This window comes from Triticum dicoccoides, chromosome 1A (assembly GCF_002162155.2).
Source record: "Triticum dicoccoides isolate Atlit2015 ecotype Zavitan chromosome 1A, WEW_v2.0, whole genome shotgun sequence".
NCBI classification, from domain to species: Eukaryota; Viridiplantae; Streptophyta; class Magnoliopsida; order Poales; family Poaceae; genus Triticum; species Triticum dicoccoides.
The window spans coordinates 522,749,065-522,763,448 of record NC_041380.1 but is presented as its reverse complement, the minus strand read 5'-3'; the positions used below and the strand labels follow the sequence as shown (position 1 = coordinate 522,763,448).

Sequence of the window (14,384 nt, the reverse complement as noted above, 5' to 3'; positions counted from 1 at the left end):
TTCCCTCCTCCAGTCCCCTCGCCGCGCTCACTGGCGGGGAGGGGGGGGAGGGGGGCCTCTTCTCCTCGAGTGGTGGTGGGCGGCGCGGGACGGCCTCATCGTTTGGGGGCGCAGCGCTTAGTGGGGTGCGGCGGCGCTGGTGTGGTGGGCTACGTGCTGTGACCGGCAGGGATGTGCCCATGGTGGTGGTGGCGGCGCGAGCCCAAATCGGACCTGGATCTGGCGGCTCTCCCTCGACAGGCGGCGCGGGGGCTGGCCTCGACCCGGTGTGGTCGTGGTGCTGGGAGTGACCGTGATAGCGCGTGGCGAGCTGCTACAGGGGCGCGGCGGCTGCTGGTGATGCGGTGGTCCCTCGGTGGATGGGCGCTCTAGAGGCCCTCTTTGGCGGCTGGGTGCGGACGGGCCGGCGGCCCTCGCCGGTGGACGTGTGGCTGCGATTGCCCTGCATGGAGCTGCGGGAGCCGTGGTGGGGCGTCAGGGGTGATGTGTGGGGAGGTTGCAGGAGGGATGGGTGGTCTCTACCCGTCACCGGCGCAGGGGGCGCTGGTCCGGACTTGCTCCGCTCCTCTTCTCCCCATTTCCCCTACCTAGCGACTCCGACTCCAGATCGCTGTTCGGGGCAGTCCAGTCACCGGCGGCTCTGCTATGCTAGGGTTTTGCAGGTCGGTTCCAAGTCTGTCCCTTCGTTGGTATTCTGAGCGTCGGGATGCAGGGCGGCGGCCTTGGTGGCGGGAGCGGCGTGCTCGTGGGCGGAGCTCGCGGCTCAGGTGCGGGCTAGTCTTCATGGACATGTGGGCGGCATGGCGGCTGGTGCTTGTCGATTGGTGGCTGTGATGCGACGTCTGTCCCCGGGACTGGCCGCAACCTTATTCAGAGCCGGAGTGTGTTTACGTGGGTGAATACCCTGTCTGGCTTTCCTAGGCTGACGGAGGCGTCGTCCGTGGAGGTCATCATCTTCTTGAAGGCTTCGTCGTGGTTACTCCATATCCTCCAAGATACCCTGGATGAAAATCATGATCCTCTAGATTGGGTGGTGGCGGCACTCCGGTGGCGTATCCTTCTTGAACGAATCGCCTTGGGGCTCATAGAACAACAGCGTGTAGGTTGGTCTCTTCTCGGTGGCTTGTTCCCGGTTGAGTGCTCCCTTGACTTCCTAGTGAGGCTTAGTGACTATCTGTTGTTTACTTGGACTTGTTGTGGGAGTGTTAGGCCTTGTACAATGCTAGGTGCTTAGGGAGGTGCTTAGAAAAATAAACAGGTTTTTTTTAAAGCACCGGTGCTTATTTCTAGAGGAGACGCCTAATTAAGCGTCTACCCTTTACAAATAAGCACCGGTGCTTGAGAAAAGCCTGGTTTATTTCTCCAAGCATCTTGCATTGTACAAGGCCTTAGCTGCTTCTTAGCATCTTTGTACCTTGCCTTGGGTGCGTCTGGTGTTGTATCACTCGTTGTAAGTTGGTTGTTGCTTTATATATAAAGTGGGGCGAAAGCCTTTTTCGGTAAAGCGAAGCTCCATCCGTTGAGGATGGAATGGAATGGATTGATACTAGCATGAAAGGCATAAATGAACTAATTGACCAGAATGGCAGACATGAGATATACTGTTCCAGGATAACATGTATTTGAACTTGGAAATAAAGCTTTTTGGGTACCTTCAGAAATGTGTGCCAATCACTGCTTGTACAGCTGGAACTTGGAGAGTTGAATTTCTTCAGAAAAGAGGAAAATGTTAGTTCGGCATATCTGAAAACTCTGAAGCTGAATACAGCATGCTCAAAGAAACTAGGAATAACCATGATATTCTTAATCAGCACTATGGCTTCAACTGTTTACAATACTTTTGAGTTTCCTTTTTACTTCAGGCCAAAGTAGTATGTCTCAAGCTCTCGATTTCATTAATTAAGAATTACAATAAATAACTATTGATCGGATATAAACAAAGATAGCATGTAAACTTATGTTTTAGCGAATTCACATTGTGTGTAGCAAGATGGAACGGGGTGGACAAACAATAGCCATCAGGCCATGACCCAAACGAACTATAGGGAGGTACATGAAGGTTAAAACTTCACGTAACGCAACTAACTGGCACTTAAGTCTAATCTCCATCGTTTTACCCAGAGAGCATTATCAAACACGTATTATCTTTTTTTTCACTTCAGTTTAGACACACCTGACTTGTCATGACAAAGGGATTTTGACTATATTACAGCAAGCAGAGGTACAAATAAAATACCTTAAAATGTACATGAACAGAGTAAACTAAATAGAACCTTGAGCATGTGGGGAACATCTCTCACAGACTTCAAAGTCTGACGCAGTGCAGACATTACTTCTTCACAGCAAAGGAAGAAAGATATCTAGAATTGCTAGGAAACACAGGACCACAAACCAATGGCATTTTGGCATCAAAAGTCAGAAGGGATGAAAGATTTTGTACTGTTCAAAATAAGGATACTGTGTTGAGGCGATTATTTATGACATCGATATCAATTATGGGACGTAAGAACCATGCTCTAAGATGAAGCATAGAAATAGATAAGAGTTCAGAAAATGTTACTTATTCCTATTTCACTGATACTGACTAGCAGAGATAGAAAACTGACCTCAAGAGACGTCTTCCCATAGGTGTCACACACTACATTTAAGACAAAGCAGTGAACTTACTAGAAAATAAACAAAGGGAAGAAAAAAAAGGCTTGCTACCTTATTGAGGATACCAAAGACTGAAAACCTGCAGTTTAATATTACTATTACAAACTGGAACCAGAGTAAGGGTACAACACGTAGATCCAAGATTCTTAGTTCTTACCCTTCTTTAGCTCTTCCTATTCCCATGTAACTGGGGTGCTTATCCACTTGAAAAATCTGTAGTGCCTCATGAGCAGCTGCATCAAGTTTCAATAATCTGTCTCTGTGATGCATGTCAAGGCATACAGTGCTAAACTAACCATAACAAATTGCTAATATATATGACATAGCATTACCCTACAGTGAGCTACATAAATTGTTAAGTTGCTTCCAACAGGGCAGTGGAGCTATATAAATTTCTTGAGTTGGTTCCAAAGTATGAACGAAAAATGTGTTGCATCTGAAATAAAGTATCATGATGGAAGATGTAATTTAAAATTGACTGCATCAGCATGTTGGTGTTCATCTAATACAATCATAGATCGAAGGATAAAATGAGATCTGTGTGACAGAATCAATTGCAATGGATGCTCCTCCTTCCATTTGTTCAAGGGTATCAAGAAGCCTCTCGCTATCTAATATAGCAAGAAGACCTCCAGCAGCACGAACTTGAACATCACTTCCAAGATCCATCATGGAATTAAGCTGCAAGTACGCACAAAATGATTTCACTGTGCAAGGACAGAATGGTTAACAAGATCTAAGAAACGAGATGAATGGTGAAACATCAACTAGCAAGAGTTTATCAGCAATTCATGTGAGGCAAATATGGGAAATATCCTAACTTCAAGGATATATTGAAAGGAATCACTTTTGAAGGGGATAAAAAAGAATTGTACAAGTATCCTGATCATAGTTTTAATTATATATTACAGATTTAGTGAGAAAATGAGCATGTCCTGATTGCATGTTCCATAGAATGACTAGAAATAGTATACAGGTACATCCAGCAGAAGAAGCGTAACACCTTCCCACCCAGAAATGCAATGCAAGAGCTTGATGAAAACAAATGTTACACTATACTTTTTCTAAAAATGTGTGAGCAACATGAGCTTTCAAATATCAAACGTGATAATATTAACTATTTACGAGAAACAAAAGTTGACTCTATCTATATAAATGATCTGCGAGATCCAAGGCACCTGCACCACTTTGAGGGCAAGAAAATGACACAATGCCCTCAAAAGAAAGAGAAACGCAAGCTTTTTATTACAAATAGAGATAAAAAGGAGCTACACCGCTGTTTTGTTAGATTCAGATTGTAGGATGTAGATTCACATACAGATACTGAAGATGTATAAGTAATACAACTGCATTTGCAATTATATGCATAAGACGTGAAGTTCATGTGATCTATGGTATGAAGTCCCTAAGCAAATGAAGTAACTGTTTCGACCAGTAGGCAGTAATTTTCAGTATAGAAAATTGGTTCTACAATCGCAAAACAAAATATAAAAATAGAGTGGGTTATTTTTGACAATTCCCACCTTCAGATTCCTAAGCATATAAATTTCACCAAAATTCTTAAAAGGAAAGTAACTGGATAGGAACACTGCTATTGATCAAGTAGAGAAACAGAAACAATAGTACATGTGGCCCTGTGCATTTGTATAAATGGAAGAGAACAAGAACCCATAAACAAAAGAGGGACTACTCGCTAATCATATGTCCTCAAAGTTTAGATATGTTATTTCTTAGGAGGTCAAAATCCCGATTTTCTTGGCAACTGTAGCAAGTGTGGGGTGGAAGAAATCAGGAAAATATAATTATAAACTGAATGAAACAATGATAAAATAGATTTCTTCAAGGCCATGCTGAATAAGAGTTTATCATGGCTGGGGATGGTCTTTTTGAAACCTATGGAGAAGTGAAACATATAGGTAGAAAAGGGTAGCAGTAAGATTCTCATTTAGATCACTTACAAAGCAAATCCTCTCTTTTACACTTAATCCATCATCCATTGCTGCAACTTTCAAGTATATTAATCTGCAATTTGGACAAGCAATACACAGATAATTCATCATCAATTCATCAGGTTGAAGAATTAGGAAATGCACGAGATGGAGATACAGTAGCCCAAAATGTATTGACTGCAATGAACTTTCTAGTTACTGACAAGTGTTTTCCTTCCTCACATAGCAGGATCAATACAGATATACAACAAGAATAACATTCATATCATAAGTTATCAAACACCTACATGGATGAGTTTCTCAGCCTTCTCCAAATCCAAAACCGAAAACATTCAATTACAGTTGTTAGGCTAATTTGTTTTTCACTGACAAAACAATGATACTGAAAAGCACCCATCCTCTTATACTATTGCAAAAATCATAATCAAGTTCGGACTGACACTTGGTAAATGTAGTTGATTTAACGTACAAAACAGCAATTGAAACAACATATCCAATAAATAAGCAGATTAGTGCTACCCAAATGGTCAAATCTGATTAATCCTTAAGATATTCATGTAAAGCATAAGTAAGGTGCAGAAACCATAGTTCTCAATTCACTCAAGGAAGTGCTTGGTCTAGTGATCAGGTAAAGAGTACACAAAACTGCTGACCTGTGCCAGGCTTGCTCATAGGTGAATGTTGAGCTTTTCATGAGCTTCACAACAGGGGGGTCAACATTACTATCTGTGTGATTCCATGCAAAACAATCAGATGAGAACTTAAGATATCAGTTGAAGAACTGGCTGCAGTCCAAACCATTTCTCTGTAAAGCCGATAGAAGTTCTTCTTCCGTCTTTGTACTTGCATATATGGTGCTTGGTTTTGCTTGACATTTCACTGATCCAAAATCAAGCAACACAGAGAGTCAGCTATGCAGTTTTTACTGTTGTAAATGTTGAAATTACTTCACACTGGAAAAATTGTCAAAGTATTTTTCTACCAAAACAATTTTTTCGTTTAAAAAAATCCATAGCATACAACCTGAAATTTGGATTTCTGTAGTATTAAGTCAACAACATACCAAGATCAATCAGAGGGAATCCTCCAGCGCTATCTTCCCAGATTTCCAATACAAAAAGCTGGCGCGTATTTGAATCATAGTATGACACTCCAACCCTGATATCACATGAAAGTGGCAGGTATTATAAGCAGTTGACTCATATTCTATATTCCACTGTAACAAATACATTGATGTGCTAGTAATCGACAGAAGAAATTTTTAGCTTTGAAATCTCAGTGTAATGGTAGACTAGAACACAAACTATTCTGCAAATCAGCGGGGGCACTCTGTTTTACTGAGGACTAGTATCCATGTCGTTCGGAAAGTATATTGTGCAGGATACAAATACAAGTAAAGAAGCTTATCTCGTAAAATAACGGAAAAAAATCTCAATAAACTAAATACACATCTAAAGTTTACCTACGCCCTTGCATTACACAAGCCATATGGACCTGCAACACAATCAGTTGAAAATCAGTCAGCACATTGCATAGCACGAATGTGTGAATAAGATATTCTGGAGTTACCAAAGTATCACGTGCATATAGAATCATATCTTTAAGATCATTGAGTGTGAAACAGAAAGTACGACTTGGCCTAAACACAAAGCCATAAAACAGTCTAATAAATGAAGAACAAAGTCACAGAAACTCCAAAGTGAGCCATCCAAGGTCATTCATGCTTTGCAATGTATGAATATCAAAACAAAAGGAAAGCCCCTGGCAAGTATGGCATTCTCTTCAAAAAAAATGGTGTTTTAATATACCAACATTACTTGTACTAAAATCTTGAGGCCTTATCCTTGAAAAATGTGAAGGAAGCTCAAAGAAGGCACTATTAAGAACTTCAGAGGTATACACACCACGCTCCTCCTAGTTGCTTTACATTTCAGGAATATATTCAGCCAGTAGTACTGTTTAACTCTCCAGTAAACCAAGATATCCATTCAGAATTATTCATGGCCATGAATAAACATATAACCTTGCTTGACATTCTGATAAAAAAAATATTTAACCTCTCATACAAATACGTAGATACAAATGGTATAATGGGGCAATCATTAGTTGTTGTTTTTTTCTCTGTGGTTAGGCTTTTCTTCAGTGCTGGGATGTGTAGAAGCACTTAAACATCCAGAAGAAACATTGCCAAATAATACGTTAAATAAGAGATTTTGTGTTACAAAAATCCACAACTCCACCTGCTTGATAGACTGATCCAATCAAGTCAGACACATTAGACATTTCTCAAATCAGGCTCAGGTTTGTGGATGCGGTGACATAAGAACCAACAACAGAATTTACAAGTTAAAATAATATTTGCCAAATACTAGAGGCCCATTTAGATTTTAGGCAAAAACAATTATCCAAACGAATGCAAACACAGCGTCTAACACAATCGAATGCAGAACAAGACTTCCCAGTAACGAAACAGCATAAACACTTCATCCTATCACAAGTAAAATCCCTCGACCTTTGCATACTATGCTTCCACATTTAGGCTAAAGCAGTAGGCAATCTTCAATCAGAACGGCTTTCCTTTTTGGTGTCCACGGTATGCACACAATTTAGAAACTATTTTTGAGTCGAAACAGTTGTGCAGCAAACTTCATCATAATTCATCATTAAAAATCTACCATTCTACTGAAAGGCGCGTCAAATGGACATTAATTGTGTATAAGAGGCATGCAATACTGAAGCATGCCAAATCTATAAGGCAAGGCCGCAAAGCCACAACCATCTAAAACATCGATATGCTCCATACCTCGAGTCCTGGAAACTATTCATAAGCTAAGAGGGATGCTCATTAAAATAGCAGGGAAGAAGTATGTGACGCTTGCATACATGGATTCAAGTGGCATGAAGTGCTCTTCTAAACGCATTTTCTAGGACCAGTTGCTCAAAGGCTAGAGAGCAACCGAAGCAAAAGCAGCACTAAAATAATCATGGAACCGAATCAGAGCACTGGCATGTGCATCAGATCAAAAGCAGCTATGCGACGCCACAACAAGCACACGAGTGTGGCAAGTGCAATAAACAATAACTCCGGCTACATTCCAGATCGGGGACACGGCATTTCGCGCGAAATTGGGGGTTTCCACTTCCCACAAGGCCACGGCACGATTCGAGCGGGCGCAGCGATAACTGGGGCGTTTGATCCAGAACGAAATACTGCGTATAATGCGGCGGTCGGGGCGAGGAACTCGGATGATGAGTCGATACGCACCTGGGAGTCGATCCCCGTCTCGGCCACCTCCTCCTCCTCCTCCTCCAGCTGCTCCTCCTCCTCCTCGTCCATTCACGCTCGCTCGCTCGCCTCCCCCTCTCCTCTACACGGAGGCTCCTCCCGCTCGCCTCCCCGCGGGGGGCGGACCGGCGCTCCCAGCGACTGCGAAGGTCGGCGGGATTCAACTAATGGCTGGATGCAAGCAACCTCACTCCTCAAACCCCAGCGGCCAAGGATGGCGAACGGGGTGGGGACAGCGGGGACGCGATGCCGCGATGAGGAGGACGGGAACGAGGAGGGAGGCGTCTCGCCGGCGACGGGTGGGGGAATGGGCGAGGCGGATTGAGGCGTCGGCGAACCCGCTCCGGCTGCGGCTGCGGCTGCTCTGACACCCGACGCCTTGACCCCACACCCACAGGCCAGTCACTCGGTCTTTTTTTCTTTTCTTTTTGGGCTTGCCAGTCACTCAAGCAGCGTCGACCTAGCCTGGGCCCAACCAAGAAGAAAGATGGGCTGCACAGCCCGTAGCCGGTCCGATCCAACCGTACACTAGCAATATCACGCGACGTATCAAACATTCTCCAACCCCTCAAAAGAAAAATCAAACTTTACTAAAAAAAATTCAAACATTCTCCAAAAAAGAAACGCGACGTATCAAACATTAAAAAAACACGACGTATCAAACCATAGCACACTACCTACAAAAAAAATATAGCACTATTTTAACTTAATTGATTGAGTTTTCCGTGAATAACTTGTGAGGTAACCATATTGCAAACACCTTACCATGCTCACGGATGTTTCACGATTGGATGACATGCCAAAACAATATTTTGAACAAGCTTGTCGTGAGATTTTGGTCACACCAAAACCGCCATTCTCCACGTTGCCAAGATCGATGTACCCGGTAAGTGGAAGTCACAATGCAGTTGCTTGATCTATGCTCAATGTTGCCTCACGTTTCTTCTTGATGAATGTTTTTCCCTTTTTGCACCTGTTGAACTTTTTTTGCACCTGTTGAACTATTTTTTTGCACCTGTTAAACTATGTTGTGGCTTTCAGTACAATCCGTGAACATGTGTGACTGAATTTCATTATGTGCATTAACATTTAAATGTTATTAAGATGTATGCATTTGAATCGTAAAAGAATTATTAAAGTTTTATTGTAATGAAGTCCAAATGAGATTTACGTGTGTAATAGGATGAGACAAATTGCCAAAGAAAAATATTAGGGGTTGAGTTTAGAGCATCTCTAGCCGATCCTCTCAAAGGCTATAGAGTGGTAATATTTTCATTTTACTCCTCTAACTAGCACCTAGCCAAAGTAGTAAACAGGATACTGGAGTAAACAATTTACCCCCGCCTTCTAGTGGGCGCCTAAGAATACTCGGCCACGACCGCGCGGAGTAAACTTTCTGGCCTCTCTCGCACCGTCCCACCCCCACTGCTTCTTCGCTGGTGCACCTCCCGACGATCGTCCATCGGCCCTATCGCTATCTTGCCGCCTCCCTTGGCCCTCCCGCACTTCTGCCCGAGTTCGAGCCCTTCACTAGTCGTCGCAATTGCCAGAATCGAGGTGAAATGCCATCGCCTTAACCGATTCATCGGATTTCTCTCGGATCTTGTTCCTCATTGGTGGTCGCCGCATCAGACCGTGGTTACACACCCTTGCAAGTCATTCCCATGCGTCGCCGCCCGCTAGACTAGCCTAAACGTCGTTGCCGGACGATGCACCACTGCCGCCTTGCAAGTGTTCTTGCCTATGTTAGTTTTTTTTCTTTCATTTCGTTTTCTTTTGTACAATCGAATTGAACCGAGTTCAAACTTAGAAGGAATGCATGCGAAGAGATAAGTGCAAGCCCTCTCATGAAGCGCATTGCGACTGTTCGAGTTTTGACATGTGGGTGTTCGACCGATTTAATTGACAACTATGTCTGCATTGGAGAAGACACAATCTTGAAGGCCGTTCAAAGGTTCACAAAGGCAATGATGTGGTGAAAGATGTGGAGAAAACCTTCGGTGTGCTTTAGAAGCGCTTTGCCATCATTTGTGGACCCGCCGAGTACTGGAGTCCAAGGTCCTATGGCAAATCATGAATTGATGCATGATTCTGCATAACATGACTCCCGTTGGTGATGTACGTTGAAGCGCATCGTAGGATCGAGAACCGACAAGTTGATATCCAGCTCCAAAAAGATCTTGTTGGGCATCATTGACATCTTCATATCACTTCCTAGTTGTGCTTTTATTATGTTATTTGCTTCATTTGAACCATTCGGTGCGTTTGAATTTAAACAATTCGGTCTGTAAACTATATTCTTGATTTGCTTGAACTTTCATTATTATGTTTAATTTTTATGTTTGTTAATATGCAGGTGCAATGTAAACTAGAATTGAATACGTTAAAAAATTACTCTGTTATATTTAAGGAATCGGCTAGGTCCCGCCAAAATTTAGTAGAGTAAAAACAGTCCAATAAGCTTTACTCGGCTGTATACTTCTCTACTTTATAGGAATCGGCTAGAGATGCTCTTAGAAATCGATAAGAAACTAGCCCCCTGATATTCTGAATTGTTTGGGAGTTCAATTTTGAGAATCCATCAAAGTGGCTTGCAATCATTTTCTTAGGACACGCATCAACTTCTTTTTGCATCTCAACACACTTTAACTTATAACAGAACGTTTACAATCATTCTCCAAACACGAAGTAAGGAAGCTAGGAATAAAGTTAAACCGGCTACATGCATCTTCTCCTAGCAAGACTAGTTTTAGAAAAAAAAGAGGCTTACCCCGGCCTCTGAATCTAAAAGATGCATGCTGCCCTAATAAGACTAGCTTGGCCGGCACAAAGATGTGCCAATTGATTTGCTTCGCACCCTACATGTGAACCAAATCAAAACTCTGAAAACCATCAGATATAGCTTCACCTTTCATCAGGACGGAGGAAATTTCCTTCACCCCTGTTTCTCCATAGGTCCACAACACCTTTAGCGTCCGTTTCAATCACCACATTCTGAACCTCATATGAAAAGCTAGCCTTACATCTTACTCCATCCCTCGCCGCATAGGCCTCCGCCGTCGGTGCTTGCTGAACCCAAAGAAGCTCGGGCACGGACCAAGGCTCCGTCATGCCCACGAACACCAACCCCTGTAGCAGCAGTACGGTTTCGTGGAACCTTGCATCAACATTAACCTTCATCGTATTCAGTAACGGTGGTCTCCAGTGAGCAGGTGAAGCAGGTGAACCAGCAGCCGTGGGAATTTTCTCCTTTCCAGTAATTGATGGATCCATTGTGACATGAATGGTGACACCAATGGTTCCCGTTCGCCATGTTCAACTGCTCTCCGTGAAGAACAAACGGACCAGGCTCCAGCAACCAGGAATGTTCACGTTACGCGTCGAAGCATTGCTCCCATACCACATAGGGAAAGGAGGACCAGCGTGATGGACGTGGATTTTTAGAACATCTGCACCCGGGCCCTGCTATCCTAGTTATCCAATATTACTTTAAGATCTGTGCAACACAACTAACTTTTTATCTGAAATTTTCTCTTTATTGTTTCTCTTGCATAAAACATGTTTTGAAGTTCAAACCTTTGCAGCGTGGCAAAGCTTTCCATCTAGAATCTCAAAACATGTTTTGAAGTTCAAACCTTTGCAGCGTGGCAAAGCTTTCCATCTAGAATTCTAGATGGAAAGCTTTGCCACGCTGCAAAGGTTTGAACTTCAAAACATGTTTTATGCGAGAGAAACAAAAAAGAGAAATGTGTTTGCACGAATCGCAAAGCGCAGAATGGATGGCTAGATAGGGAGGGCCTGGATGCAGGTGTTCTATTATATATTTGGGAGTACCTAGAACTCATCTAGATGAGATATAATTTGGTCTCATTCACTTGGAAACAAGAACATATAACATCCATGTCAGCACACATGCATCTTATAGCATCACATCCAATGGCTATAAAAGATGAATGAGACCAAATTATATCTCATCTAGATGAGTTCTAGGAAAACTGTATATATTTTCGCCAGCGTGATGACCCGCTCGACCATGGCACGTACGCTTTGCCCTCTTTCAGCCAAGGCAACGGTGGACGCGTCGTTGATCCCCGGGCACGCCCAGCACGAACAAGGCAATGGCGCCAATGGTGCCAAATACCCGACGCGCCGCCCTGCACGACGGTCGAGTTTCCTCGCACCTTCCCAGCCTCCGCGGCGTCATTCTCCGTTCAGCTCGTCGTCATCATATAAACGCGCCCTCCGCCCTCCGCCACCGCACCGGCCGGGAGGAGAACACGAGCGAGAGCGACGAGCTACGCACTGAGCTAGGCTAGGCATCGCCACCGACCCCATCCGACCAACAGCGAGCGGGAGAAGCCGGCCGGCTTAGCTAGGCCAGGGGAGGCGGTCATCTGAGGCGTCATGGCGAGGCGGCTCTGCGCGGTGCTGCTGGTGCTGCTCGTCCTGGCCGCGCAGTTCCAGGGCGTGTGCTGCCGCGGCGGGAGGGGCGGAGGAGGCTCGCGCGGGAGGAGCGGTGGCGGGAGGGGAGGAGGCTCCGGCCACCCGATCATCATCGGCCACCACCACCACCACCATGACGACGAGCCGCACAGTTACAGCGCCGCGGCTGATCCGCGTGGCCGCGGCGTCTCGAGGGTCTCCGGTGCCGCCGCCGCCCTCGCTGCCGCGGCGCTCGTCTGGTGGCGCTGATCTACTCCTGCACGCGTAAGTAGGCGCAGGGTCGAGCTGCTAGTTGGCTTGGCAATCTAGTACTGCTCGATCGTTTGGTAGCCAGTGGTAGTATGGTTGATCGATCACAGCGTAAATTAAATCTAGGTTGGGTAGTGGGCTGGTGATTTGGTCGTGCTACTACTAGTTTAGGTGTGGTCCGTTGATCTGTGGATGATCTGTAAGTATCAGTCAGAGTCAGGAACCCAACGCTGATCTGTGGGTGATGTGTAAGTATCAGTCAATAACTCAATGCTAATCTGTGAGCGCGCAGTAGCGCCCCTAGTGCCCAATGCCGAGCAATTAACCAAGGGAGCGCTGTAAAAGTTTATATATTGCTTGAACTAATCCTTCATGTGGAGTATACATTCGCCGTCGAACACAATCAGCCCCTTCACGAGACAGCCAAGATGTGTTGTGGTCAGGCACGGCCGGTACTGTTGGATGTCCGTCTCAAGCCACCGTGTGCGCACGAGCGTGCACTGACCAGCTCACGTGAAGCCGGTCTTCGGTCTCGTCTAACCCGAGTCGGCGTGGGAGCCCAAGACCGCGACGGACCGCACGTACCGAAGCCCCCTAGCACCTCGATAGATAAATAGCCGCACCCCACGAATCCAGCGGCATTGGAATTTCGGATCAAGACATCCAGTCCACAGCGACGCCGACATCGACGACTCGACATGGCGCTCTCCCGGCGGTGGACTCGCCGCGCGCTGCTGCTGCTCCTCCTCCTCGTCACCCTGGCGATCACCTTCTCCGGCGCCCATGCGGCCCAGCCTCTTCACGACGCTGCGCCCGTCTGGCCCCGTCCTCGCTTCGACGGCGGCGCTGCATCCGACGCACAGAGGTTCGCCAATTGGCAATGGAGGAGGACGACTGGCAATCCGCCCCTGCTTGCGCAGATCTCAGACTTCGTACTGGAGATGGACGGACCAGCCCGCGTGATCGCTACCGTGGCCATGTTGCAGTGCCGCTCGCCGCGCTTGTACTCCATTTTCTTTTATTTTTGCTATGGGGCGGGAAAGCAACCCTTGCAAGAAAAACGGTTAAATGCTTTTTGACTCCCCTAGAGTCTGTAAAGAATATGGATCTCGTTTCGGAAAATGTATGCTTGTTACCCAGCGTCTGCATCGGATGCCAAAAAATTGTCTGCAAAGCCTGGGAATGTGACCGTCATGCTCGTGGTTTTGAGCCCTGCTATGTCTATGTTTCGTCCGCAATACAGAAGCTGGGAGCTACCGGTGGCCTTGCCACCAATAGTGTACTGACATATGTAAAGTTGTGGGACCATATGCATGTATATATATATGAAAGTATTTGATGAAGAGCACCTCTTGTATTTCTGATTTTAGTCAAATCAATGTCAGGATAGTGCAGTACCTTTTTACATAGGTGGTACGCATGCATGCATGCAACATCTCTCTCCAACATATCTATACATTTTCTCTTTGTTTAAAACTTTCGATGCCCAATATCTTCAACATTAAGGGCAACTCCAACAGAGAGACCCAAATATATGTGGATTTTGTCCGTTTTTTGTCCGTTTGGATCGGCTGAGCGGACATCCGTGTCCGCCTTTTCATTTGGGTCAGTTGATGTGCCCAACACGAGGCTAACGCATTTTGGACATGACCATGCCGGCATTTCGTCGAACAGCTGATGGGCCGCCGCTCTCCCTCGCCGCATCCCTGCCCACAGACGAGGTCGACACCAGCCCCGAGCTTCCGCCGCGCTCGCTTCCCGCCGCTCGCCTGCGCGTCTCCTGCCATGGCCGCCGCCCGTCG

General features: G+C 45.5%; 1 protein-coding gene across 2 annotated transcripts in view; it reads right to left on the bottom strand.

The window, feature by feature from the left end:
• LOC119285450 (DNA mismatch repair protein MSH5) overlaps positions 1-8,271 on the bottom strand; it is a 20,501-nt gene extending 12,230 nt beyond the window's left edge. The window contains exons 1-13 of one of the 2 annotated variants that reach the window (XM_037564725.1): positions 7,870-8,271; positions 6,067-6,098; positions 5,668-5,762; positions 5,403-5,483; positions 5,258-5,330; positions 4,614-4,677; positions 3,185-3,336; positions 2,813-2,914; positions 2,707-2,734; positions 2,607-2,638; positions 2,459-2,516; positions 2,274-2,360; positions 1,653-1,709 (exon numbers count right to left, since the gene is read on the bottom strand). In XM_037564725.1, coding sequence (XP_037420622.1) covers positions 1,653-1,709; positions 2,274-2,360; positions 2,459-2,516; positions 2,607-2,638; positions 2,707-2,734; positions 2,813-2,914; positions 3,185-3,336; positions 4,614-4,677; positions 5,258-5,330; positions 5,403-5,483; positions 5,668-5,762; positions 6,067-6,098; positions 7,870-7,941 — 933 coding nt within the window. In that variant the 5' untranslated portion in view covers positions 7,942-8,271. Of the gene's footprint in view, positions 1-1,652; positions 1,710-2,273; positions 2,361-2,458; positions 2,517-2,606; positions 2,639-2,706; positions 2,735-2,812; positions 2,915-3,184; positions 3,337-4,613; positions 4,678-5,257; positions 5,331-5,402; positions 5,484-5,667; positions 5,763-6,066; positions 6,099-7,869 lie in introns of those variants that run through there. The other variant, XM_037564734.1, reaches the window with a different exon arrangement.
• Between the last annotated feature and the right edge of the window lie 6,113 nt (positions 8,272-14,384).